Here is a 24,332-nt window from a genome sequence, read left to right as displayed (position 1 = left end):
TGCAGGTCGGCGCTGTGCCCTGCCTTGCTTTACTCGCAAAAAAGCTTCTGCGCACCTTCGCTTGAAGATGCAGGGAAGCTTCCTTGCGGGCAAGCATTTTTTTTTTCGCTCTCTCTTGGTTGCCTCGAGAATGCCATGCAAGTGCCGTTTCATGGAGTTGCAGTCGCTGTGAAAGTTCATCTTAAGCGAAGGAAATGCGAAATAGTTTATCTTAGATAAAGCAGATAATTTTTTACATTGAGTCTATGGGAAACCAACCATATGGTTTCACACTGTTCATCTCATCCAAGAATTCATCTTAGCTGAGTTCGTCATAATGGGAGTGTACTGTAAAAACATTACACAGAGGAAGCAATATGCAAAGTAGGTAACATAATAATGGTTTATTTCAATTTAACATGACTCAGGAAAACTTTTCCTTTCCATCTACAGTGGCATCATACGCAATCCTTATGTGGTTGAGAACAGATAGCAGATTTGTGCCAAATTTTGCTGACACTGCAAACAGAGGATAACGGCCATCAATTCGTTCTCGAAGCAGTTCTAGCCGGTCCATAGCTCCAGGCACATCTACCTTGTTGGCAACCACAGCATGGTGACCATCAGTAAATCCCTGAAAAAAAAAATAATTATGAATGTAACATTACATGCTATGCTATCAAGTACACAGCTCGCAAAATGTCCAATTTTAACACAATGCAAAGCTGGTAATCTGTGCCGCAGTGTTTCAGTGCATTGTCTGGTTTGTTTCTGAACACCATGATTATTGGCACTGTGAAAGGAGCCTAAAGGTGCAATACTGATGTAGGATGATGCCTGTTAGAGGATATCGTGTAGCTCCAAGAAGTTTTTCTTGCAGCCACTACACGCCTTAAGTTTTCTCAAACAAAAGTAGGAAAAAAAGGTTTGAGACACCAGTGGAGAAAAATGAGCAGGTCGCATTGGTGGAAATGCTGTGCCAAACTGCACCATTGCATTAAGCCTGTTACATGCTGCAACAAATAAGTGCTTTTTGATGAAACTGCTACTATACTGCGCCAGAATACTATTTCAGCAAACAAGAGCCATGGCATGCAAGGTGGTGGAGGCTGCCACTTAATGTGCACAGGCATCGCGGTGCTTCTTGAGGCAAGGACCACGTATGCTCAACAAAATACTTTGTCTCTAGCATAATTTCTCAAAATTACTCTATGCTCTCTAGAGGTGCAGTCATGTTGGACTGCAAGAGATTATCTCTGCTATGCCAGGAAATGGCGGTGTGGTCGCACTCCTGCTCCAGCATCATGGTTTTAAACGAAGCCAAGTGCTCGCGCTAATCCATAACCATCGTTGTGAGCAGCGTCTTTCATTGCAGCTTTCTTGCACGTCTGAAGGTGCTATGTAACATTGCGACATGGGAATGCATAGCTGTATGACAATTTTAAAACCTCGTAATCTTTATTTCAACCTGAAAAAAAAAAAATGCTAAAGTTGCGTTGGAGACAAGTGAAATGGGCATTTTTTTTAACAAGCTCTGCTACTTCTGCATAGAAAATTTTGCATTAAAGTTAGTGGTATAAAGGTCATATAATTTATATTGTTAATTCTCAAATTAGGTAGATTAAAAAAAATGCCTCAAACGATTGTGGTTCTCATTAATGTGTTTATCCAGCACAGTTGCAGTATGATGTTTTGATTTAAAGGAATTTTTTGCCTCACGGTCTATAGCGAAGAGCCCAATTAAAACCACAAAACTCCTTATAACTCACATTCTACTTGAGCTATTCAAATCCTAATTGCATATTTGGACTCTACAAAAAAAAATAAAAAATTCTTTCACGGTAATTATGGTCAAGGTTGTAAATAAAAAAAAAACAGTTCTAGGACCGCATCCCTTTTAACAATGAATTCGCCCTGCAGTGGCAGCTTGTTTGGACTAGTCGGAGTCACCAGAATTTCGCCCATGCCAGTTTCAATGCCCGCAGAAGACCACGCATCTCTCTCAATGTGACCAGCAAAGCTCTTTACCATTCGGCGGTGCGCTTATACTCTTATGTTTCCTGCATGCGCAAAGGAGGCAGTCAAGCATAGAAAGCTGGGCTAGTTGGTTGCTAGTACAATTGTGAGACACGCCAGCGGCTAAAAAAGACACGGACGAAGATAGAGGAGACAGGACGAGGCAGTCAAGGTCGGATACCTCAGGTTAGGGGCACAGCGCAGCTCTAGAGAGCATGCACAGAAGGGCTTGCAATAAGAACAGCTGTCGGCTGATAAGAAGCAACGAAGTGACTGTGTGAGCAGTACATATGGCCAACCTGGAGTTGAAGTGGTGTAGTTTGTATCGATGAGTTCGGAGCAGCGTGAATTGCACAGAATAGAAACTATAAGTCTCACTGGACACTGCTGAACGTGTTGTCAGTGAGGCGCTGGTAAACTGCAGAGGATCGCTTTGGCTAGTGCGACATTATGGTGCTGCGTGCTAAGTCTCAGTGTTGTTGCTGTCTGCACAATGGTGCTTAAAGCATTAGAGAGCCCGATTAAGCATCACACTACTTACTTGCAGGCTTGTGTGCTGATTATGAGCAGGCAACGCTACATTACCAGCTGAACTTGTGCAATCCCAAGTTTGTGGTAGACTAGAGCATTCCTGCACTGCACAATTCCAGGTCTTTGAATTAATCGAACTTGTGCAAGCTGTCGGCTCTAATTATCCGGTTAAACTTACATTAGAATTACAGGACTGCAGAAATTATAAAAATTATTTGGGATTTAAAATGAACCAATATCGATTTATTGAGGGTTCACTGAATGTGGCACTTAGGCTCGCTAGCTCCCACAACGTCTCCACTACAGACTAGTGCCATTAAGGTTTTGCCAATACTTGCCTGGCGATACAGCTCCAGCTCTGTGAGTAGTACGGAGTACTGGGCAGCTGGGTCAGGGCACTCCAGATCCACGACAAAAAGCAGGCAGCCACACCGTTCAGCGTGTCTCAAGAAAGCATGGCCCAAGCCTCGGTTCTGGTGGGCCCCTTCCACCAGGCCTGGGAGGTCAGCAACTGGATGTCCCAAATGACAAAGTCACTACCTTTGTTCTTCTTCCCTGTTTATTTTCTAGTGAATATGTTACAGTGCTCAGAGCATTTGCACTGCTGTCGTTTATTTCTTGAGTGGACTTGCAAAATTAAAGTATTGCTTCTTCAGTTTATTCTATGCTTCACTTGCCACTACAAGAGGTGTAAAGTTGCTATTCATATGGTTACACACAGGAAATGTAGTCAACATATAATAATTATGCTATTACATGAAACAATTGGGTTGATCCTTTCATTGTCTAAACATTGCCAATATGTTTCAGTGAAATAATGCACAACTTCTAGTGGTCAAAATACTTGTTCCTCATATTTAGAAATGGCATATACTCGGTTAGGACGTGTACAACCAGCACTTTCAGATCTTATGATGTCTCCAGCTTTCTGGACGAATTCGACCAAGACACCCTGACAGAGCCACAACAATGATGATGGAAATCAAAGTGTAATCGCCTAATGTGGTAGCTAATTACAGCTAGTATGGCAGCTAGTGCCAGTCAATTACTCATTGCTCACTCAATTTTAACGTTTTCAAATGCAATGTAAACGTTCTAATCCAGGGGCTATTCCCACCCAAAGGAATGCAATGTTTATTTTAGTATGAATGTCATTTGTCATCAATGGGGCACTTAAGCACAACATAATCTTTGCCATAATGCACTATCCCACAGCAGCAGATTATACAGTGGATCACACACGGTGCTGTGCTACAACTACCTGATCTCCCTGTTACTGTGTCATCCACTTCGTTCGAAATAAATGGGACTGGTGAAAGTTACTCAAAGCAAGTGCGGACTAGACATTTCTGTACCGTAGCGAGCACAGAAACATACAAACACGCACTTGCATCTTGGTGTTGCACGCACACATATGTATGCACAGAACCCTGAGAAGTAAAATACTTGATGGGAAACCTCTCATGCATGGACAGAAAAGAAAGATGACCTTAGTAAGGATCCTGAAACATCACTCAGTTGTTCCGCCAGTAAGTGACCCAAAAATAGTTTACAAAGTATGAAATCAGAGTATGCAACAACCCCCTTTGTGTAGAAGTAATACTTGTGCAGCCTACATTTTTATGTTGCCATGCAATGTCAGCACCACGTTACAAAAAAAAAAAAGGCAACAGACATGCGTTCGCAGCAAATCAAGTCTAGCTGTTATATGTATAAACAAAAGGGACCCTAATAAGAGTTGTGCAATGTTAACTAATTAATTTGTCTGTATGTGCAATCGTATGGTGTAGCGATCAAGTTCTGCTGCTTAAGAATAAAACAAAAATGTGCCTTTGGCATCAGAGCATTATTAAAAGTGCATCCTTTCTTCAGTCGTGATACCTTAATATCGCTTCACTACGCATTCATTCAGAGTCAAACAAATTTAACTGTTTTCATTTTTCACAATGCAGAAGGCATAGACATGTCTAAACTGTAAACGAGATGTCCCACCAAAAATCTAGAATCCATCAAAATGAAAAACCAAGATTATCATCGCATATAGTGGAGTTTTGCGAGTGCAACAAGACAAACGGGGTGAAAACAGACAAAACAGTCGAGAAGAAAGCTGCTCCACAAGGTGATGACCTAGGCCCATATTCCAAGTTCCCGTCATTTTCAAAACAATCATTTTCAGCAATACCTGACTAGTCGAAAATGCTGGAAGCATATGTCAGTCCGGTTGCGACTGTGAGCAGTGGCAGGATGTCACTGCATTCCAAGTACGGCGTTATTGCTCTTTGCTGAATAATGTAAAGTGAGGAAAAAAAATTCAGCCACACTTTTAAGCTGTGCATCAGATGGCACAGTAAGAGGCAATCAAAAGCTGCTTTATTCACCTCGTGGACTTCAATAAATAAAAACATTTTCTGCACTGTAAAGGCTGGTGGTTTACTTAAAAAAAGTGTGGTTAGGCTAAATGCCAATGAAGTGCGCTAGCATTTCGGATTTCACTTCAATTTCAGTTTTGGTTGAGGCTTGGTTTTCAAGGTCAAGCAGGCTTTAGGTAAAGATAGATGAAATCAGTGAGTGGGGGGGCCTTAGTGCTAGTGCACTAAAATTGGAGGGGACCTTTAAGCACTCCACCTTAAGAGTATGACGTGACAGCATTGATGGATTAATGTCCATGTATGCAGAATTGGTCATTCTCTACTTTACATTCATAGATCGCCGAGATTTCTCATACCACTCCTGGTGCAGTGGTGCAGCAGTTAAGCAATGCACCACTGCCCTGCGATGGCAGGTGCTGCCACCAGTGGGGCTTGTGAGACCCAGGCTGCTCTTCCCGAGCAACCCACATCACCAGACAGACAGTGGCGAAATTGGTGAGAGGGAGTCTCGGTGCTAGCGCGCTAAAAAGAAAATAATACATGCAACTATGCATGGCTTTGTAGCGACAGATGGTAGCCACTGCAGCTGCCGATGGTAAACAACAGACAGCTAGCTTGTTCGCACAACACAGCGTTTTACCTTCAACTCAAGGAGAGAAAGGAGCAGAAAGGATTTGTGATGTGCACTTACTCGCTACACAATGCACGCTTGCTGCCGTGCTGAACCAGCAAGTCGTTGTGACAACTTACCATTACAACACTGCTAAACGCAAGTTGTTGCTGTGATCAGACCACTCTGCAGATGGTAATTTACGCTTTGCATTCCTTTTATGCAGGCACTGCAAGAACTGCAAGATGCTGCGGTTAGGCATTTATTTTTTTCTGCAGTATATAAATAAAAGAAATGAGCTAAAGAGCCTTCTTGATATGTTTCTTTTCTGAATACGTTGAGTGACTTCGCAGACGAAGTTTTCAGAGGCTTGAAACGGTGCGAAGCAAATGCATGTCCACTGACAGCTGGAAACTGACTTGCAAGCTAACTCGCCAGCTGAACGCAGAGCCACAGCACCGCAGCAATCGAGAATCATTAGTGACGCCAAAAGGCCACCTCTGGAGTGTCAAATGTGTCGGTGTAGTGACGCGTTGCTGGCGACTGACCACCCACTTGATCAGCGAGGTCATGCTGCCAGACACTCTGTTTTGGTTTTATGGGGTTTAACATACATCCCAAAGTGACTCGGGATATGAGGGACGCTGTAGTGGAGTGCTCCGGATAATTTCGATCGCCTGGGGTTCTTTAAAGCGGCTCTGAAACACTGCTTAAAGGGATGCCGCCTATACTTCAGGTGATTCTTCATGCCACATAGATGGTGACTCAAAAGAATTACAGGAATCGGCACATAAGAATGGGAGTTATTTGATAAACAAATTTCAAGATACAAGCAAACAAAATGCTGCTCTCAACTCGATTTTCGCGGTGCTTCCCATTCCCATTTCACTCTCCCAATGACGACATTGGGTTGGACCAATCAAAACAGCCTATCTGAGCATGTCGCGGAAGTTTGCACACCATAGTTGCCTGTTCCCTCCAACTCCCTCTTGCCAAGGCTGGCAGCGTCTTTTCCACGCTTACAACTACCATGTGAACACTCAGCTCTTCCCAGCGATGCTTCACCGTCACGTCGACGGCGAAGAAGAGAACATTGATCAATGGCCCTCTCTGACTTATCCAAACTCGAGTGCGAGATACAGCGACACAGTGACAACCTGCACGAAATACTTTTTAGCATAGCGCGTACCGCTACCGCCACTGCATACCGTGCCCTGCCACTGCGCACTGTTGATGGGAACGTGGTGCCATCTAGCGGCGCTGCCCGGTGATCCTCTGCAATCTGACGATGTGTACTGGTAAATGTGAAACGAATGGGTTTTATCTTTGTGTCCTTCCTTGGGACCGAAATAAACACTTGTAGAATGCAATGGCTTGATCAGATCGATTCCTCCAAGCCGTTCTCAGATACATAGACAGTAGCCTTTAGTGCTGTGTGCTAGGTCATAGTATGCATGTGTATAGAGAGGTGCAAAGTCCTTTGATGCAAAACAATAGCCAGAGCCCCTGGCGGTGCTTTTTTGTTTTGCTTGCTTCGCAGTGCTTTTACGTAAGGCAAACATGTTGGTTTTGTTGATCTAATATTTAATATAGAACCTGAAAACGTGACAAAATGTATCTTCATTTATTATCACAGTTTGCAGTACATTTACTGTTTATCCAATCATCAAGCTCCCGTCCGATAATGTCATATCCACTGCTAAAAACCGCCACTGTGTGGTGACACCGTCAGCGCCATGAGTTTTAAAATATTAAAAACCAGAATATACGTGGTGCGACCGAAGCTAATAGCATCACTATAACTCATTCTATGCAATCAACAGGCAAAACAATGCACTAAAAATGTGTTCGGAGCCCCTTTAACATGCCCTGACATCGCATAGCACACGGGCCTCTAGCATTTCACCTCCATCGATATGTGACCACTGCGGCGTAAACCTATGTCTTTCGAGTCAGCAGTTGAGCACCACAACCGTTGAGCCACTGCGGTGGCTCTGCTGTCAGACATTGCACACAATGATGACGCAGGACGCTCCAACAGCTTATTGAGAGTCATACAACAGCAAACGCATGTTTGCATACAGTAAACACAAGTATTTTGTGAGGCCTTACACTTTGTTACATCATTCAATGTATGCAAATGCAACGATAACTCAAGTAGCGCCATCTGGTTTTTTTTTACAAAGTGAACCATTTCTGCAACAAACCAGTGTTTCTCATTAAGCCTAGGAGCTACCCAATCTTCCAATGAAATAAAAAAAACAGGCCAAATTTATCATCCATCCAATTGGTTACAGACAAAGTTAAGATGAAGTGAAAGCCCTGCATCCAATTTATAGCCAGCTGATGTGTTGGAAAATGCAGTAACAGCTGTCTATCTCACTGGGGTCCTTGGTGCTTGAGCACCTGCTATGGGAGCGTACACTATGTGTGTGGCATCACGATTTATTTTCTTCGACACTTCCACTGCATCCAAGCCACCACATCCGCTTCCCGTGTGGCCGAAGATGATGGTTTAAAAAAATGACAGAAGCTCTGAATACGGGCCCTAGTCAGAAAACTGGAATGCAAATTTTTCTGTTCCGGTCTTTCCATATCGGTTTTTTCATATCGGAAAAATGGAGCATTTTACCGATATGCAGTGCTACTTGATTCACGAAACAGTTTTCTTAAAGTACTTCCCAGTGGATTTCAGCAATAAAATTTAGGACAGCATAGAAAACGTGGAATATGAGCAGATAACAAAAAATTCTGAGGGCACTTAAGTCTGCTTACATAGAAGAATGCAAAAGCATGTCTTTGATCATGATTTTATTTCTGTCTTATAACATGTAGCATGGCATTTCATCATTTCCGGCTATGACATATTATACCAGTATGACATTTCTGGTTATGACATACTACACTTTGTCGTTTCTGGTTACGGCATACTATGCCACTTTGGCATTCTAGTTGTGACATACTACACTACTTTGTCATTTCTGGTTACATCACAATTTTATTACGAAAATTGGTTTTTGAGGAAAGGAAAGGGCGCAGTAGCTCTCACATCTTGACATCTCAGTGGACACCTCAACCGCACCTTAAAGCATGCAACTGAAGGCCATGTCACCGGTCTGAACCCGTGCTGCAAGCTAGCCCCCAACTTGACTAAAACATGTAAGCTATATGCAACGAGAAATGCTATGACACCACCTAGAACGCTGTACGATGAACGGTTACTCAAAATTTTGGTGTGAATGTAGTCGGGAATATTGCCACCACATAGAGGTGAGCCAGTGATGCCATCGCTGGGATTTCACCTACACCTTCATGGATTAGGGGGAGGGGACTGGGGTATGTTCTTAAAACCAGCATGTAGCTTCCTTGTCACGTGGCCTGAACTCTTTGCAATCATCTGTCACGTCACTTGGTATGGCGTCATATTACATTGTTGTCATGTCACTTGGTATGACGGCATATTACATTGTTGTCACATGACCTGGTACGACATCACACTGCATCGTTGTCACGTGACTAGATATGATGTCACAAGTTTTTCGTTATGACATATTACACTACTGTCACATGACTTGATATGACGCTGACTTGTGACATCACATGGCGCAGACAGATGACCCTGAACTGAGCCATGTAATGCTTTTGCATTAACAATAAAAAAATACAAATTTTTTCTTTTACCATTTTCCGCGGTTTAAAAGCAACAACCAAATACATAAGTGCTGAAAAAACAGCTCAAGACAACACTGAATACACATACAATAAAACAGTATCAAGAAAACAAGCAAAGACAGCTATCTTTCATTACGTTTACCATAGTACAGCATTACATTTAAATTTGACAACCCTATGACATTGAAATGAGGCAGCTGACAAGGTATATTACTATTACTTACTGAGCCAAAATAAAATGCTAGAAGAACTGGGCACAATTCTACACTTCACTCTCCTACATGATTGACTGGCACAATTCACATGTTGACATGTGTGTGCAATTCACACAAAGGAAATAATAATATAAGTTCACATCACGGGATGTTTGCATGCGAGTTAGGATAAGCAGCTCATTAAAACAAAGTCCATAAAAATGGGCAGAACTGATAAACACGTACATCTCCATAATGATGCTCATGATAGCAGCGTTTGTACCAATTGTAGACTAGTTCAACTTGCATGATGTGTAGTGCAAGAACAGTAGTGCTTGACTTCATGCAACAGTGCGACGGCATTAGGAACTACAAGGCATTCGGGACTAGGGACTATGCATACCTGCTAGTTGGAGGTAATCATCGTAGCTCACAACGCCTACATGTGGCCTCAGCGTCGTAAATGGGTAGGATGCCACTTTAGGCCTGGCTCTCGATATGGCACGCAGCAGAGTAGATTTACCCACATTGGGAAAACCAACCTAAGGGAATGCCACAAAAGAAAACAGCACAACTTAAATACTGCTCCACAGCCTGTGCACCTCAACTGCATACCAGCCACACTCTTAGCAAGGGGCTACTGATGCAATTCATCTGCTGCACTGAAGCAAAATATACTTCAGTAAAAATGCTTATGAGGACACTGCAAGAGACAAATACAAGAAAACCTTTTGTCAACACTAATTTTAACATAGAAGCTCTTTGTGGGAGGCATTCTGTGGGCATCAGCGTGACGTCGTCACATGTCACTTGCAAACAGATCTGTTCAGTTTACTGACAGCAGTACTAGGTTTTTGCCAAGGCTGCAATAAAAGTCAACGAAAATGGTGCAGTGTGCAAGACAGCATGTATACACGGAGCTAATAAAAAAACAAAACTTAAGCCTCAGTACAAAGTTGAATTGTTCACGTATTCCATTGTGTCGTGTCTTACCCGGTTATATCCGTCACAGTTCATTCAAGGAGATGGTTGGCTCCATTTGTACTCATAGTAAAGGGTCCATTGTGCTTCTAGCCATGTTTTGTGCACTTTGTGTCATTGCTGATGGTCCAAATGTGGATGCAGTCCAGTGAGAGGGTGAGGAGGAGGAGGAACAAACAAGCGAGGGGGTAGTGCGCTTGCTTGGTGCTGTGCTTGCATTGCGAAGACAGTGGTGTAGGGGGAAAGGTGGTGTGAACAGCACATGCGTCAGCAACCTGTGTACCAGTGAGCGGGCACACAGGTCTCCACATCATATCGATGTCTTACCTTCAAATGGAAGGCATGAATGAGTTTGCATAAGCACATATGTGTACAGGCACTGGCCTACGTTGCATGAACTCCGCAGTGTGGGTATGACGAAGAGGTGACGTCACAACACGGATATAAGGAGCGGTGTGAGGCATCATAGACATCAGGGAGCACCAAGAGGGCACCAAGCTTGTGCACAGTTTAATGGTTTACACAGCGGTAGCATAAACATTGCATAATCTTTCTACCTTTTAAAGGGATCCTGAAGCAAAATTTAAAATTGAACAAAAACACTTAAAATAGAATCTTGGAATGTGATTACACCGAAATCTAGTCGTCACTGCCATATTTTTGAGTGGATGGTTTTATTTTCAACATCTTATGAACGTGCACCAAGCCCTCCCAGCCGGCACGAGGTGAAGAGCGTGACTTCATGACACCCTCATCCGACAGGCAACTGGTCGCGTCACTCGAAGCGCAATGTCACACAGCAGTTTGGGTAGACCAAGCGATAAAGGCGTGTTCACACTTGGACATTCGGCAGCGAGAGCGAGCGGAATCCGCCACCACGGCAGACATTCTGCCGAAATATCCAGCGGAAAGCCTGATCAGTCAAGGACAGATTTCTGCTGCCAGAAAAAATTCCGCCGATTCTCGTCGGCCAATAGGATGGTGAGTATGAAGTTGCATTCCCGCGGCGACAAATATGGCGGCACCCTTCGATGCAAGATGCCTCGCTTCGGACTGGATTCGTGGTTGTTACTGCCTTCTTCAGCGCGTTCAATGGCCATATATGGGCCACCGGTCTTTCGCTTCGTCTCCTGTTGCCCATAAGAAAACGTACGAGTAATATGCTGATTCTGCCCACTTTAGGCTTAAGAAGGGCGTCGGTTTGTTGACAACAATGGTTCCCCTCCTAACCACCAGATGGCGGCACTAGTCTAAACATCATCGTGCCTCTATTTTAAGAGTGAGAATGTTATAAATGACGTAAGGTACGGAAAAAATAGCTGCATTTAGCGTACGTAAGTGCGCATACGGTTATGGTATGTAGACAGCATCGATTAAAATCTTGCCATATCTGTGTACGCCATGAGTGGACGACACACAGACAACCACCGACCGACGCAAAACTGGAAAACCCGCGAGCAGCGATGACAATCGTGTTCCTCTGGGAACAGTGGGTGCGCAGTGTTATGACGTCTATACTTCGTCTCACAAGATGTTTGCAGCACTACGGAAGGTAGAGCTCTCTCGTCTAATCAGGGCTGCAGAAACGCAGAAAATAGTCCCTCGAATATTTGAGGAGTGTATGACTATTAATCAAAACAATAAGCATTGCAACTAAAAACATGATTTGGACAGGTATATTTAAATGGTAGGGAGTGTTTCAATCACTGGTGAAATTACCAGACAAAGCCCGTACGGACACAGCTCTGCGGAGGCCTGCTGCGAGGTAGTGATGCGTCGCCACTTTCCAACATGGCGTCGGTCGAGTCTGTTGTGTCTCCCGTGTGCTCTACACCGACAGTGCGCTGTTTCCCCAAGCAGGCGAAGCAGGTGGCTTTAAATGTTCTTGAAGCGCTTCGAGTCGAGTGCGGGGGCAGTTGGAGTACAAATGTGCTCATCAAGAGGACGGCAAAACTCACGCAGGTGAGCGAGCGAACGCTTTACAAGTGGACAACGGAGACGTTGAACGCGGGCCGAGTGTTGTTGAACGCGGGCCGTTTAACGTGCGTTGCCTCTCGCGCAGCACATGGGCTTGTTTTGCATTTCGCCAACATCGACACTAGGCTGCCTCGGCACGCTGGAGTAAATAAATTTATATGCACATGACACGATTACTGAAATTTACTGCGACGTGACAACAGAGGAACTGATGAGAACAGGTTGCGACAAAAAAAAAAAAAAAGTGGGGCTAGTCCCTTTGGAACGGGCGTCCGCCTGTCCAAAAACAAACCAAAAAAAGAATAAAAAGACATCAAGCGCCACCTGCTATAGGTAGAAAGAAGCCACCTGGACATCAGGTGGATCGAACCACAGGCGTGTAGGAACACACTAATGTAGTGCGCGCCATCCTGATTGGACGAGAAAGCTGTACCTTTCATAGTGCTGCAAACAGCTTGTGAGACGGAGTATAGTCGCAGCTTCCACAGGCGGCCGCCAGTTGCAACAATACGGCAATAAATCGCGAAAAAATATGCTATCCGCCTTTTTTCGCTAGAATGCTTGTCGCATTTATCAATTTTAGCAGTCAAGCTTTTGTATACATGTAAAAGAGCAGCTCCAAAAGTTTGGTTCAGAATCCCTTTAGGTGCTTCCTACAGTTCACCAAGGAAAGGCAACCATACCACCAGATCAAGTGCTAGCTTTCAAGATATTGCAATGGCCTTGGAAGAGGAACATGAACAAAATCCTAATGTGATCTTCTTTCTCGTCTTAATAACAGCAAAGACTCCCCTTTTGATTCTGACCAAAGACATGTCCGATCATGAAAGCATTCAATCTAATAGCAGTGTAAGCAGCATGAGAAGCAAAGTTTTCATATCACGGCCCGCCAGAAGTTACAATACAGTATAAACCTATTGACATCAACCCCTGATAATGTAACAAGTATAAATCTGCTGCCCAGCATCGGCAATAACAACCTCTTTCACATCACCATCTCATTGAAAAAGAGATTGTCTTCAAGAAAACTAATCACACATATAAAAGTAAAACCTCTGAAAGCATTAACAGCAAACTTGCACAATTTTTTTGTAAGTTTTCAATGTTCTTATTTATACTGCATGGTTAATGCGAAATGGAAAACGTATAAAAACACATTAGTGAACTTGGAAAACCCATACATTCCTACTATTTTTGTAAAATCTGACAATAACAATCCCTGGTTCAACAAACAACTTAAATCACTACAAAACCGTAAGAAATGGCTTTACAGGACAGCAAAGCAAGCAAAAGTTCTGAACATGGGACTGATATCCCTTACGTGTAAAACAGTATCTAAATTAACTTGCTGACACTAAAAACAAATTCAAAACTTCTCACTTGCTCTCAATTCCTCTATCTAACCCAAACAAGTTCTGGCGTCTTCTATCGAACCAATCCCACCTTAATCAAACTGAACTAGCAGATCCTGGTGGTGAGCCGACTGGCTCTGAGAACTGTGCCACTGTACTAAATGAGTATTTCACTTGTTTTCACACATGTTAACATTACTTCTGTCTACTGCGTACCCACCATTTGTTCACAGACAATCAAAGAAACAGAAAATGCGGAGGGCATGTCAAACATTATTAGCTCACTTCCACTATCAATGTCAGGAGGCTATGATGAAATCAACAGCAGATTGCTATAAAACCCTCCATCCGTGCCAAGCCGCATACTACACCAAATTTTTTCGCATTCGCTCTGCACTGGTAACATACCTGATGACTAGAAAAAGCATGAATAATACCCATTTTTAAATCAGGTGGCAGCTAGAGCCCTTTTAATGGCAGCTAGAGCCCTTTTAACTATCGTCCAATATTTCTGACAAGCATTCCCTCAAAACTGCTCGATCATATCATAGCATCTAGCCTAATGGCTCACACTGAATCAATTAACTTCTACCCAGAGCAGCACAGTTTTAGAAAGCTACAGTTATGCAAAACACAACTAGCCAAATTTACTCATGATTCATTACATGGATGACTATCATCAGATTGATTCCATCTTTTTAGATTTCTCGAAGGCATTTGATAGTGTTTCCCCTAATCATGTATTGCTAAAGTTGTCCAGCCTTGGAGTAACACATTGTTATCGTGGATAGAGCACTTCTTGAAAGGTGATGCACAGTTCACATGTGCAAACGATTGTAACTCTCCTCTTTCGAGCATAACATCTGGTGTTCCTCAGGGTGCCAGGTTCCTTTATTGTGCCTAAGTTACATCAATGAACTGCCTTCTAACGCCATCTAAATTGAGACTGTTAGCTGCATTATATACCACACCATAATCAACCAAGATGACACATGCGCCCTCCAACAAAACCTAAATGCTATCAAACATTGATGCGAAACTTGGTTCATGCCATTAAACTCAATGAAATTACATTGCAAAGCGATCACATTTTCCTCCGGTCACACCCCAACTTATACTACCTCCTACCTCAACTCAGGCCTTGTTACCTACAACACATCATATAAATATCTGAGTCTGCACATGATATCATGTACCATGGGTAACAAATATTGAAATCACCTGCTCCAGAGCCTCGTGCACCCTGGGCTACATGCCACATACAGTATAAGTAACTCATCTGCAGACATTAAAAAACCAGCATATCTAACGTTCATCAGATCGAAACTTGAATATGCATAAGCTATCTGGAATTCATCACAAGCATACCTCGCCTCACAAGTCGAAGCCATTCAAAACCATGCTATGCAATTTATCATCTCAGCCTACTCAAAATAACTCAGCATCACTTCATGGAAAAGAAATCTTGAACTGCTGCCCCTGGCATTGCGCCATCTCATACCTTGTTTATTCCTTCTTCACAAGTTTTATTACCATCCACAGTCCAGATATAAACTACTATCACTTCTAAAGAGACCTTCCCGTTTTAAGTCACAGCCAGTTTTTAACGAGCTTTCCCACCTGCACCCTAGCAACGAATACATTCTTCCCTCCCACAAGTCTTAAGGAATTCCTTACCTGAATACATAGTCACATGCACAAAAGAACATTCTGTGATAAACTAAGAAGTCAGTTTAACTAACACATCATCCCCCCTGAACGAACTGCATTGTAAGTTTTGTAAGTTTTTTTTGCTTGTTTGCTGCAAGCCTCTTAGTTGACGCTAGGTTAAATATATTTGTTATTCATGACATCGTAATAATAATTTCCAGTTAACACTGCTCTATTTCTCCATTTGGCTGTAATCTTTGCTTTTTTTGCTCCTGCTTTGTTTTGCATTGTATTTTGCTCTTTCCTTTTTTCCAGCATGCTCGAGGAACGCTAAACATGTTAATCTGCCTCCCCTTGTGAAACGCCTTCTGGCCCGTAAGAACAAAAACAAATGAAATGAAATAGAAAAGTAGCGACTATAGTTCTAACATGAAATGGGACAACAGATGTCATATGTCATCTACATGAAAGCTTAGCTCAGTAAAGAAGTACCAACATATTTTGGAAAGACTCACAAGCTGAAGTAAATTTGAAATAAAGGAGCATTTACCGTAAACATTTATTTCAGTACACCTAATACGAAGGAAAGCATACAGCTTTTGCAGATCTTCATAACTAAAAAATATGTCCAACTCTGGGGCTTGAATTCAAGACCAGCAATGGTAAGCCACTTTATCAGCTGAGCTGATCAGAAAATCTAGCAGACCTTCAGGATCTGCAACTACTGTGATCAAGAGGCTAAAAAAAATTTGAGAGGTCGCTTAAATCTGCCTTGAGGGTATGACGTCATAGCGCAATGGTTTAATTACCATAAATGCAGAAAGCCATTCTCTATTTTAAATTCATAGATCCCTGGGAGTCCACATACCCCTCCTGGCACAGTGGTGCAACGATTAAGCGATGGACCCTTGCCCTGCGATAGGTCAGCGGTGTGCCTTGAGCGGCCTAGGTTGCTCTTCCCGAGCGACCAATCATTAATTTAACTGCCACCTGCTACGGTGGGCAGTTTGCTCACTTTCTGGTGGGCAGGTTGCGATGCCGCCGCAAGGTTACGAGACCTAGGTGGCCCATCTGCCTTCTTGGTTGCTCTCTGGGGACCACCTGCCAGAGCCATGTCTGAAATTTTTCACTCGCAACGCCGACGACGACAATGCCGACACCGGATTTTTTGGTGAATGGGGCCTTTAACACTATCATGTTAAAAAAAAAAAAGAACTCTTAACTCAGCTTTGATGCTTTAGTCCATGCAGTACTATGCTTAAATTCCTATTGAATACTCTTAGCAGTAAATATAATTGAAAAGGACATTTCTATATTTTGTATTACTAGTAATCCTCAGACTTCATTTAAATCATGAAAAATTTTTTTTCTATGTTTCAAATATCTAATGGTTAAGAAATGTCCTCAGGCAGCCACAGTACTGCCATAGTCAGACTGTTTTGTTCAATAATATATTGTTCATTGGGTGAGCCCTGGGACACGGTACAAGACTGCAACTGCTTTTGATTTCATTTCACAAGCAGTGGTTGGCTCTTCATTAACCTTTATTTTTTCAGTGGTCCGATGGTAAAGCCTATTTGGTTAGCAATCTTTTTGCAACATGTTGAGGCAAAACTTGATGTAATCAAGGTTTGCTGATCACTCTTGGAAAGCTGAGGTTACAAGTGAAGCTGCCACTCAATGCAAATGTCAGCAGTTCTGCGATAGACCCATATAACTTTATATACTTTACTGGCCAGGTTCTGTTCTGCATTCTGAATAAAGATGAGATAACTTTCAGAACAACGTTTGTGATCAGCAAATCCCACCATTACAAGCATAAGAACAACTGTCTGAACAGGTTTTTCCCGCCTGCACCATATGAAAATGCTATTCTGCTGAGTGAAGGCATCGTAAATACATGCATAACAAAAATGAATTTAAAGGACAGCACCAAAAATGCTAGCCAAAAGAGAAATTAACAAAAAAATTAATGAAAATTCGGTTATTCTAATTTTCTGACCATTTCTGTTAGCAGTGTTTTCCTCCCATTACTACACTCCTACTGTCTCTACCGTTCTTAAGTGGTTACAGCCAGGGTTTCCAAAAGGATCGCTAACTACTGAGAAAATTAAGAAAGTGATTGGAAAATTTTGCAAATGAGGAACCTGAAACAAGTCTATCCAGCCACAATGATCTGATGTGTGTCCAGCTCCTACCCGCACATATTTCCCACAAAATCAATTAGAAAATGCAGACTACTCACACTTGTCACTTTACTGACACTTATTTGTACATATATTCTGAAGTCCAGTCTCTAAGCTCATGAAGATAATTAAAAGCATAGAATGTTAGTGGCACCTCAGGTAACAAAAATTTCTACAACTTATCATGAAAAGGCAGCTGCAATCTGTCTCACTGTTTGCTCACAGTGGAAAGTAAGCTACAAGCATGAAGCAATGGCTTTCACACCGGTATGGTTGGCTTGCGAGCACATGAGAACAGCACACCAATTGAACTGTTGTCTCACACTTGTAATGACCACTCCACAAGCCAACTACACCAGTGTGGTTGGCTGGCGAGCACATGAGAACTGCACACCAGTGGAACTGTTGTCTCACACTTGTAGCGTCCACTCTACAGTGAGCAAGTTATGAGAAGGAGGCAGCTGCACTGCAATTAGGAAAGAAAGAAAAAAAAAAGGGAAATGCAAGCAACTAGATCTTTGCAGCAGCGATCAAATATAAATATTTCTGACTGCAGCTTCAGAAGAGCACTTGCTCTGAAGGATATGGCAACACATTTCACGTGGGAATACAAGTACTGCCCACTACTCACCAGGCCAGCTTGAGCCATGGTTTTCATTTCAAGGTGGTAAACAATGGTCTCTCCCATGCCACCCATTTGGCAGACACGAGGATGACGGTTTTCATTGGTCAAGAAGTGGTGGTTGCCCCGGCCACCTGCACCACCACGAGCAGCAAGGAACCGGCTCCCTTCCAAGTCCAGATCGGCTAATGGCCGCTCTTCCTCATTGCACACAACAGTGCCTAGGGGCACCTGCAAATATGCATTAAAAAAATACACCGCAAGTCCTGCATACTGTCAGGTTTCACTCCTGCCTACTTTTCCAACGGCCACCAGGGTGTTCTCAGAATACTAAAAAAAAACCTGACACTAAGTGCACAATTCAAGCAACTTGCCCTTGAGTACATTTTCTTGCAGCACTGGAACTACAATGCATACATATGGGCAAATCAGTGACGTCATCGGCACTAATGATGGCCGCTTTTTTACCACTCAGGGGATAGTTCCTCACTATAGTCTAGACCACAAAGCAGCATAAGTACAGTACAGCATGTGACAACTTGGGAAGCCTTTAGATGCAGTGTGGGGTCTCCTCAAGCATAGTGTCTGTTCTGCAACTTGAAACCACAGCTTCATGTGACTGAACGTATGGTGAGACAGAGCTGACATCACTTAGTTCTGAGCATCGCTGAGCAAACTCTTCAGCCTGTGTTTCTTATAACATTCCCCAAAACTGGCGCACCACACAACTACTGCTTGCTTCCTTAACCCCTTTGAACAATTGGCACTGGCCGCTTCCTTAGGCCCCTTGAAGGCAGACCACTGATACATTGTACGCACTGGGCCCTTGGCCAGATGTTGACAAAGGTTTCCCTTCCATTCGAGCTTTGTTGTTATTCTTATGAAGTGCAGGTCTTTACTCATGACTATTACCAGGCCTCCCACTGATCTCATATTTTTGCTCATTTGCACTCCCCTGCAGCCCATATTGTTACTCAACATTACCCTTTTTCCCAGAATTATGGGAACAGCATGCCAGAAGGTAGAGGCTTAGGTTGCATTCCAGTGGGCAAACAGAAGCAGAGAGATCGAGCAGCGAGGAGTAGAGCAGGAGCACTTGCTCCACCACTGGAATGGGCACTGCACTCTGAGAGCAGTCATGTGGCCATGCCTGTTTTCCCGGCATGTTTTTCCTATCTGTGAGTGCTAGAGTTGGCGGTCATGCACATGTACTTCAACTGTTCCACTATTTCTTCGACTTTTGCCAGCAGAGAGGCCGAACTTGAGTCCGTGTCAAAAAATGGCTGAGGCTTAGCTTAGGTTAAGCCTAGTCAGATGCGAAGCATATTGTCGCTGAGTTGCATATCGAGCACGCCGCTTGGCTAGACGCTCTTCACGCTCTTCATCAGTCTCTGTAGCACGCCGCAACTTTTGCTTCTCATTCCAACGAGCAGCACTGTCTCCAGGAGGCATCTCTATCCCGTGTACGCCTAGCAGAGGCAGGCGCACCCCCTTGTATACCGCCGCTCCAGCATCACGTGTTCACTACAGCGCACCTAGCGGCAGAAGCAGGAAACACATTGGTCGCGACGCCTCGCGCGACGGCGCGAGCTGGGGCCCCGTTTCTCCTATGTCGTTACATCACGCATCACGTGGTCCTCCTTGGTCGCGACGCCTCGCGCGACGGCGCGAGTTGGGCCCCCGTTTTTCATCTGCTGTGACGTCACGCATCACGTGGTATGACATGGAGGTCACGAAAGGTCAATGGTAACGACGCCGCCGCGCTCGAGGAGCTGGGTTGGGCTATTTTAGTATCCTTCGCATAAAATTTAACTAAAACCACCAAGCCTTTTTCACAAGAGGTGGCGTACTGTGGGCAGTGTGTGAAAATTTCTACTGAAGTGGTTGAAAACCAAGCATGTGAATGCCACCAGCGTGATCTGCTTCTGGGAGGTGCAAACAGTGCATGCGAAGTGGCAGACGTGTGCTTACGTCTGCAACTAGCACCTGTCTCCAAAATGCACTGCGCATGTATGGTACAAGCTGACAGTTCGTTTTCAATACAGCGAACTATAAAAAAATCTAATCCTCAGCAGTTTTGAGCCAATGGATCTCGAGGGAAGGAATAGGAAGTTAGGTGTGCATGCGCAGAGCAGCGGTGTGAGAAAAGTGAAACAGATTTCTTCCCCAAAGCCGTGAAACAATAAAAAATAGAAAAAAAGTGTAGATATGATATTATGTCATGCGACTTCCTCCGAACTCTGCTTTCAAGACAGAGCAACCTGGAATGCTCTCGACTGGTCTTGGTGCAGCAGAACTACTCCTGTTCTACCACTGGAAGGCATCTGCTCTTGTGAGACCACACTGGGGAGTGCAATTGAGCGCTCCTGTTTTTTCACTGCAATGCGCCATTGGACTGACCTCTTTCCTTTTCTTTGTAAATAAATTTTCTTCCTTCATTGGCAATGACAGACGTGTAAAAGAAAAAACAGATAGTTGGTAATCACCATGTTAACATTCCAGGTAGACTACAAAATTTGTAGGTTTCTATAAAAAGACACAATGCAAAGCATACATACAGGAACAATTTTGTGTTCCCCACATCGTCCGTGCATGTCCTTGCCAAAGCCACGCAGGCCAGCATTGCCATATATGACTGACTGTACATGTTCCAGGGACCTGACATTGCTGGTAGCTGAGAAGGGTGAAAAAAAAGTAATTTGATTAATAAAAAAATGGCAAATTGGAAAACCAATAATGAGTATCAAAAAATTCTTACCTTCAAAAATGACATGACCACCATTCCCACCGTCTCCTCCATCAGGCCCAGCATTTGGATTACAGAAAAGTTGCATGAATGAGATGCAGCCATCTCCACCTACACCTCCTATCACCTTGACTCGTTTCCAGTCTACGAAGAACGATGGCTGAAAAGTGACATACTGAATGCTATAGTAAATGTAGAGACGCAATTAGTTACTAGCCCTATGGCTGACATTTTTGATTTCGGCTGTCACCCAGGGAACTTAAAGCCCAGATTTGTAACATATTCTGAAGAGGTGCAAAAGGGAACAAGGACAGAGAAGTCACATAAAAATGACAGGACATGCAGGCATGTGTGAACAATACTCAGTTGCAAGTGGTGCCGGTTTTGTCATTTTTACACACCTGCTTAGTCACCATTTCCTTTCGTGCAGTCTTCAGAATATGTTACAAATATGAACCAATCAGCCCAAACCAAAATATTACTTAAAAGCTCAGATTTTTTATGTTAATTAATACCTGTCAGCTTTTTGTTATGTCGTTCACTGCTCTAATCAGCACGAAGCAGCGTATCACAAAGCAGCACGACAAAAAATATCATAGGGTCATGCATAACTAAAAAAACATTGCACCTGCTCTTCAATAAAATTATTGGCTACAAGTGCACAATTTCAAGATTTTATCAGCAGCGCCCATATATCATTTCCATTTTTTTTTACAGTAATTTCCAACTGTTTAACAAACTATTTGACAACTGTTGCTTGTAGCACACAAAGCTGCAGCGAATGGATATGAAGCGCAGCTGAAATTCTCCTGGCACTCGCCTCTCACTGGCTGCTTTTAGCGCAGCAAAGCGCTTTTTTTTTTTTTTTACGGCCCATGCTTTTCGGGAACTTTGTTATCAGAAATAATTAGAAAGCGATAAATAGCTGGGCATCCCGGTTGTAGACACTCGACGCGCGCGCGGGCCGCATGGGAGCTTTAGACTGATTTGAAAGTGACCAGTAGCTGGGCAAGGACGGTTACTGGCTGACAGGTTGCAGACCCCAGCCCCGCGCGCAGGCTGCGAACCATTTCTGAAGCAAAGAACTATCCTTTACAGCTTGCGTTTTCGGCTGAGTCAAGCTGCGTGTATTGAATGGACTCCCTTTGTAGCCGAGAAAGGCGCCGAAAATGATAGCAGGCATTACCCTCACGTCACACTACGCAGCTATTCACTGGCAAGTGGTCAATACTGGAACGAAACATCGCGAAAACACGGGCCTACAGAAAGGAAGAACACAGACACAGCGCTCACTTACAACTGGGTGTATTTGGGTGTATAATGCTTTCTCGCACGAAATACACTCACTTGTAAGTCAGCGCTGTGTCTGTGTTTTTTTTTCTGTAGTCCCGTGTTTTCGCGCTGTTTCGTTCCAGTATTATGAACCAACAAGCCCAACAATCGTCCCTTTTGAAGTGGCCAGTCATCGTGGTTATAGTTAGGAGCTCAACCCGGCGGCCTGAGCTGCTCATCACTTTCAAATAAGAGTTTGTCACTGTTGCTAAACTGTGTCGGGGGAATCGGGAACCATGAAGGAAGAGCAGAGAAAGTGCTCTTAACTAAGCAGTCAATTGGAGGCGAGTGCTGGGAGAATTTCAGCCCGATGATTCTCGCGGCTGCCGGTGGAATAGACACTGCATTTGCTTTGGCACTTATGCACTATCAACAAGGAAACTAAGCGCCGTGGGACAATGGTCGTGCGTAGGTAACTTACTCTAGCATGACGCGACTTTGGTTTAGTGTCTCGCAAGGGAAGCGCCGTGCTGCACAGCCTAACGAAAACATGTTCTCTGGACGAAAAGGCGAACAAGACACGCGCAGCAATCATCGCGTTAGTTCAGTCGAAACGGTTTCCATCAAAATAACAGTCACAGAGTGCTCCTGTAAGGCTCACTGATCATATCTCATGCCGGCACAGCTTCTGACAAATGTCGAACACAACAAGCGGAAAGGAAACTATTTTGTACTAAAAGAAATGGTTATGAAACATCACGATAGAAGGAGCGAAACCAGAGAGAAACCCATGCCCATGTGAACATGAGCGGCGCCATTAAAAACTATCGACTACTGGCTTCTTGGCTACTACGGAGCTTCGACTATCGGCTTCGACTTTACACTAAATTAAACTGTATAACAGTATAGACTTATTTTATTTATTAATTCATTCCTACCACTGAATTATAACTGCTTTAAATTTTAAACATACTAGCGCTGCTCGTAAATTGAAACCGGAGCCACGGGGCGCCAACGCGCCAACAGCGGATAGCGCCAGCAGCGGAAATATCGGCAAGGTAAACAGCTAACTTTTGAACTTTGGCGGCGGTTGTGCCAGTTGTCTTGTGCTCTTGTCCGTCAAATTTGTTGACGGTTCTGCGCTTTAGGGATACCTGTTCGTTCCAATTTTTTTTGTCTTTCTCGCGGATTTCGCTTGCTAGAGTTCCCAGGCTTGTTCGTGTAACTTTGGAGCGCTTCCCCTGCTGAAATGGACGATATTGACGAGTACGCTCGGGTAAGCATTCAGAGAGCGCCTTTGCGGCCGCGCCCGTTGACACCAACGAGCGCTCTTTTTGCGATACCTGTGAACCCTGTGCTGTATTTTGCCAACTACCTCACACATTTACAATGGCTCCTCTTGCAGAGACTCGCTGAACGCACAAGAGCCAGGAGCAAAAATTTGCATCACAAAACAGCTGAACCGCCGCCTGCAAAGCGCAGCCTAACTGCCGACGATTTAAATTGTCGATCCGGTAAGTCTTTCAGTAACGCAAAAAATCCCGCTGCATTGTGGTGTTTTTCTTCTCTTTTATTTGCGTGTGCGCGCGTTTACACTGTAAATCATGTTCACACAATGAGTTTGTTGCATTTTGTGCAGATGGTACTGTTTTAGTTAATAAATCGATCGATCACAGGTCGTGTATTTTCAGGTTAATTTTAAATGCACGACATGTGTTCGTTCGTAAAGACGTGAACAGGCTTGTCCAGAGCGCTGGAGCGATGTGCTTCTGAACAAATGGAGTGAAATCGTAGCGCGACTGTAAGGACACTGTGCTCGCGCCTTTCTTGGAACCCAGTACCTGCTTTAAAATCCCGCATCATTTGTTCCGCAGAGGACCGCTCGAGCGCTCTAGACAATGCTGCGCAGACACCGTTATCAATGGTTCTTTAAAAAAAAAAAAAACACATGAATCTGAAATCGTGGCCACGATGCCAGCATAAAACACTGCAGCTGCAACGATGGCCTTGAATGGGCCTTCAGCTGTGCTGTTTGCAAGCTCTGCGTCATGCTAATTTTAACAGCTGAAGCTTTAACACAGGGGAAGGCAGGCAATTCAACCTTCCTTTTGGTCTTTTTGGCATCTAAATAAACGTCTAGAACCACCAGCGTACTAGTTAGTGAAACATTTTGAA

General features: G+C 43.7%; 2 protein-coding genes across 4 annotated transcripts in view; one reads left to right on the top strand and one right to left on the bottom strand.

Annotated features, from left to right (window-relative positions):
• Nucleotides 1–364: 364 nt before the first annotated feature.
• Nucleotides 365–22,974, bottom strand: LOC149352257 (mitochondrial ribosome-associated GTPase 2). Of its 2 annotated transcripts, none has more exons than XM_089581413.1 (7): nt 22,639–22,974; nt 20,898–21,045; nt 20,698–20,813; nt 18,149–18,370; nt 9,775–9,913; nt 2,865–3,037; nt 365–613 (listed from the first exon to the last, which is right to left on the bottom strand). In XM_089581413.1, exons 1-7 carry the CDS (start codon nt 22,750–22,752, stop codon nt 404–406), a joined length of 1,122 nt encoding a protein of 373 aa, XP_089437539.1. In that variant the 5' UTR covers nt 22,753–22,974; the 3' UTR covers nt 365–403. The 2 variants fall into 2 exon arrangements, with proteins under 2 accessions (XP_089437539.1, XP_089437540.1); XM_089581414.1 differs by having other exon boundaries at nt 22,819–22,974.
• A 260-nt stretch (nt 22,975–23,234) lies between these two features.
• The window catches only part of LOC149352255 (uncharacterized), a 95,024-nt gene continuing 93,926 nt past the window's right edge, over nt 23,235–24,332 (top strand). For both annotated transcript variants that reach the window (XM_089581410.1, XM_089581409.1), the window contains exons 1-2: nt 23,235–23,433; nt 23,563–23,671. In XM_089581410.1, the coding sequence (XP_089437536.1) occupies nt 23,407–23,433; nt 23,563–23,671 (136 nt within the window). In that variant the 5' untranslated portion in view covers nt 23,235–23,406. The remainder of the gene's footprint in view (nt 23,434–23,562; nt 23,672–24,332) is intronic.

Source organism: Amblyomma mixtum, chromosome 3 (genome assembly GCF_055824585.1).
Source record: "Amblyomma mixtum isolate Tamu chromosome 3, ASM5582458v1, whole genome shotgun sequence".
NCBI lineage: Eukaryota > Metazoa > Arthropoda > Arachnida > Ixodida > Ixodidae > Amblyomma > Amblyomma mixtum.
Note: the sequence above shows the minus strand (reverse complement) of the source record. Positions and strands in the feature narration are given on the sequence as shown.

Coding starts and splice junctions, on each gene's coding strand:
- LOC149352257 (XM_089581413.1), bottom strand. CDS start 22,752: ATGATTGCTGCGCGTGTCTTGTTCGCCTTTTCGTCCAGAGAACATGTT. Junction 18,371..20,697: donor GGGAACACAAAATTGTTCCT/GTATGTATGCTT, acceptor GCATATTTGCAG/GTGCCCCTAGGCACTGTTGT. Junction 3,038..9,774: donor TGATTACCTCCAACTAGCAG/GTATGCATAGTC, acceptor TGGGACATCCAG/TTGCTGACCTCCCAGGCCTG.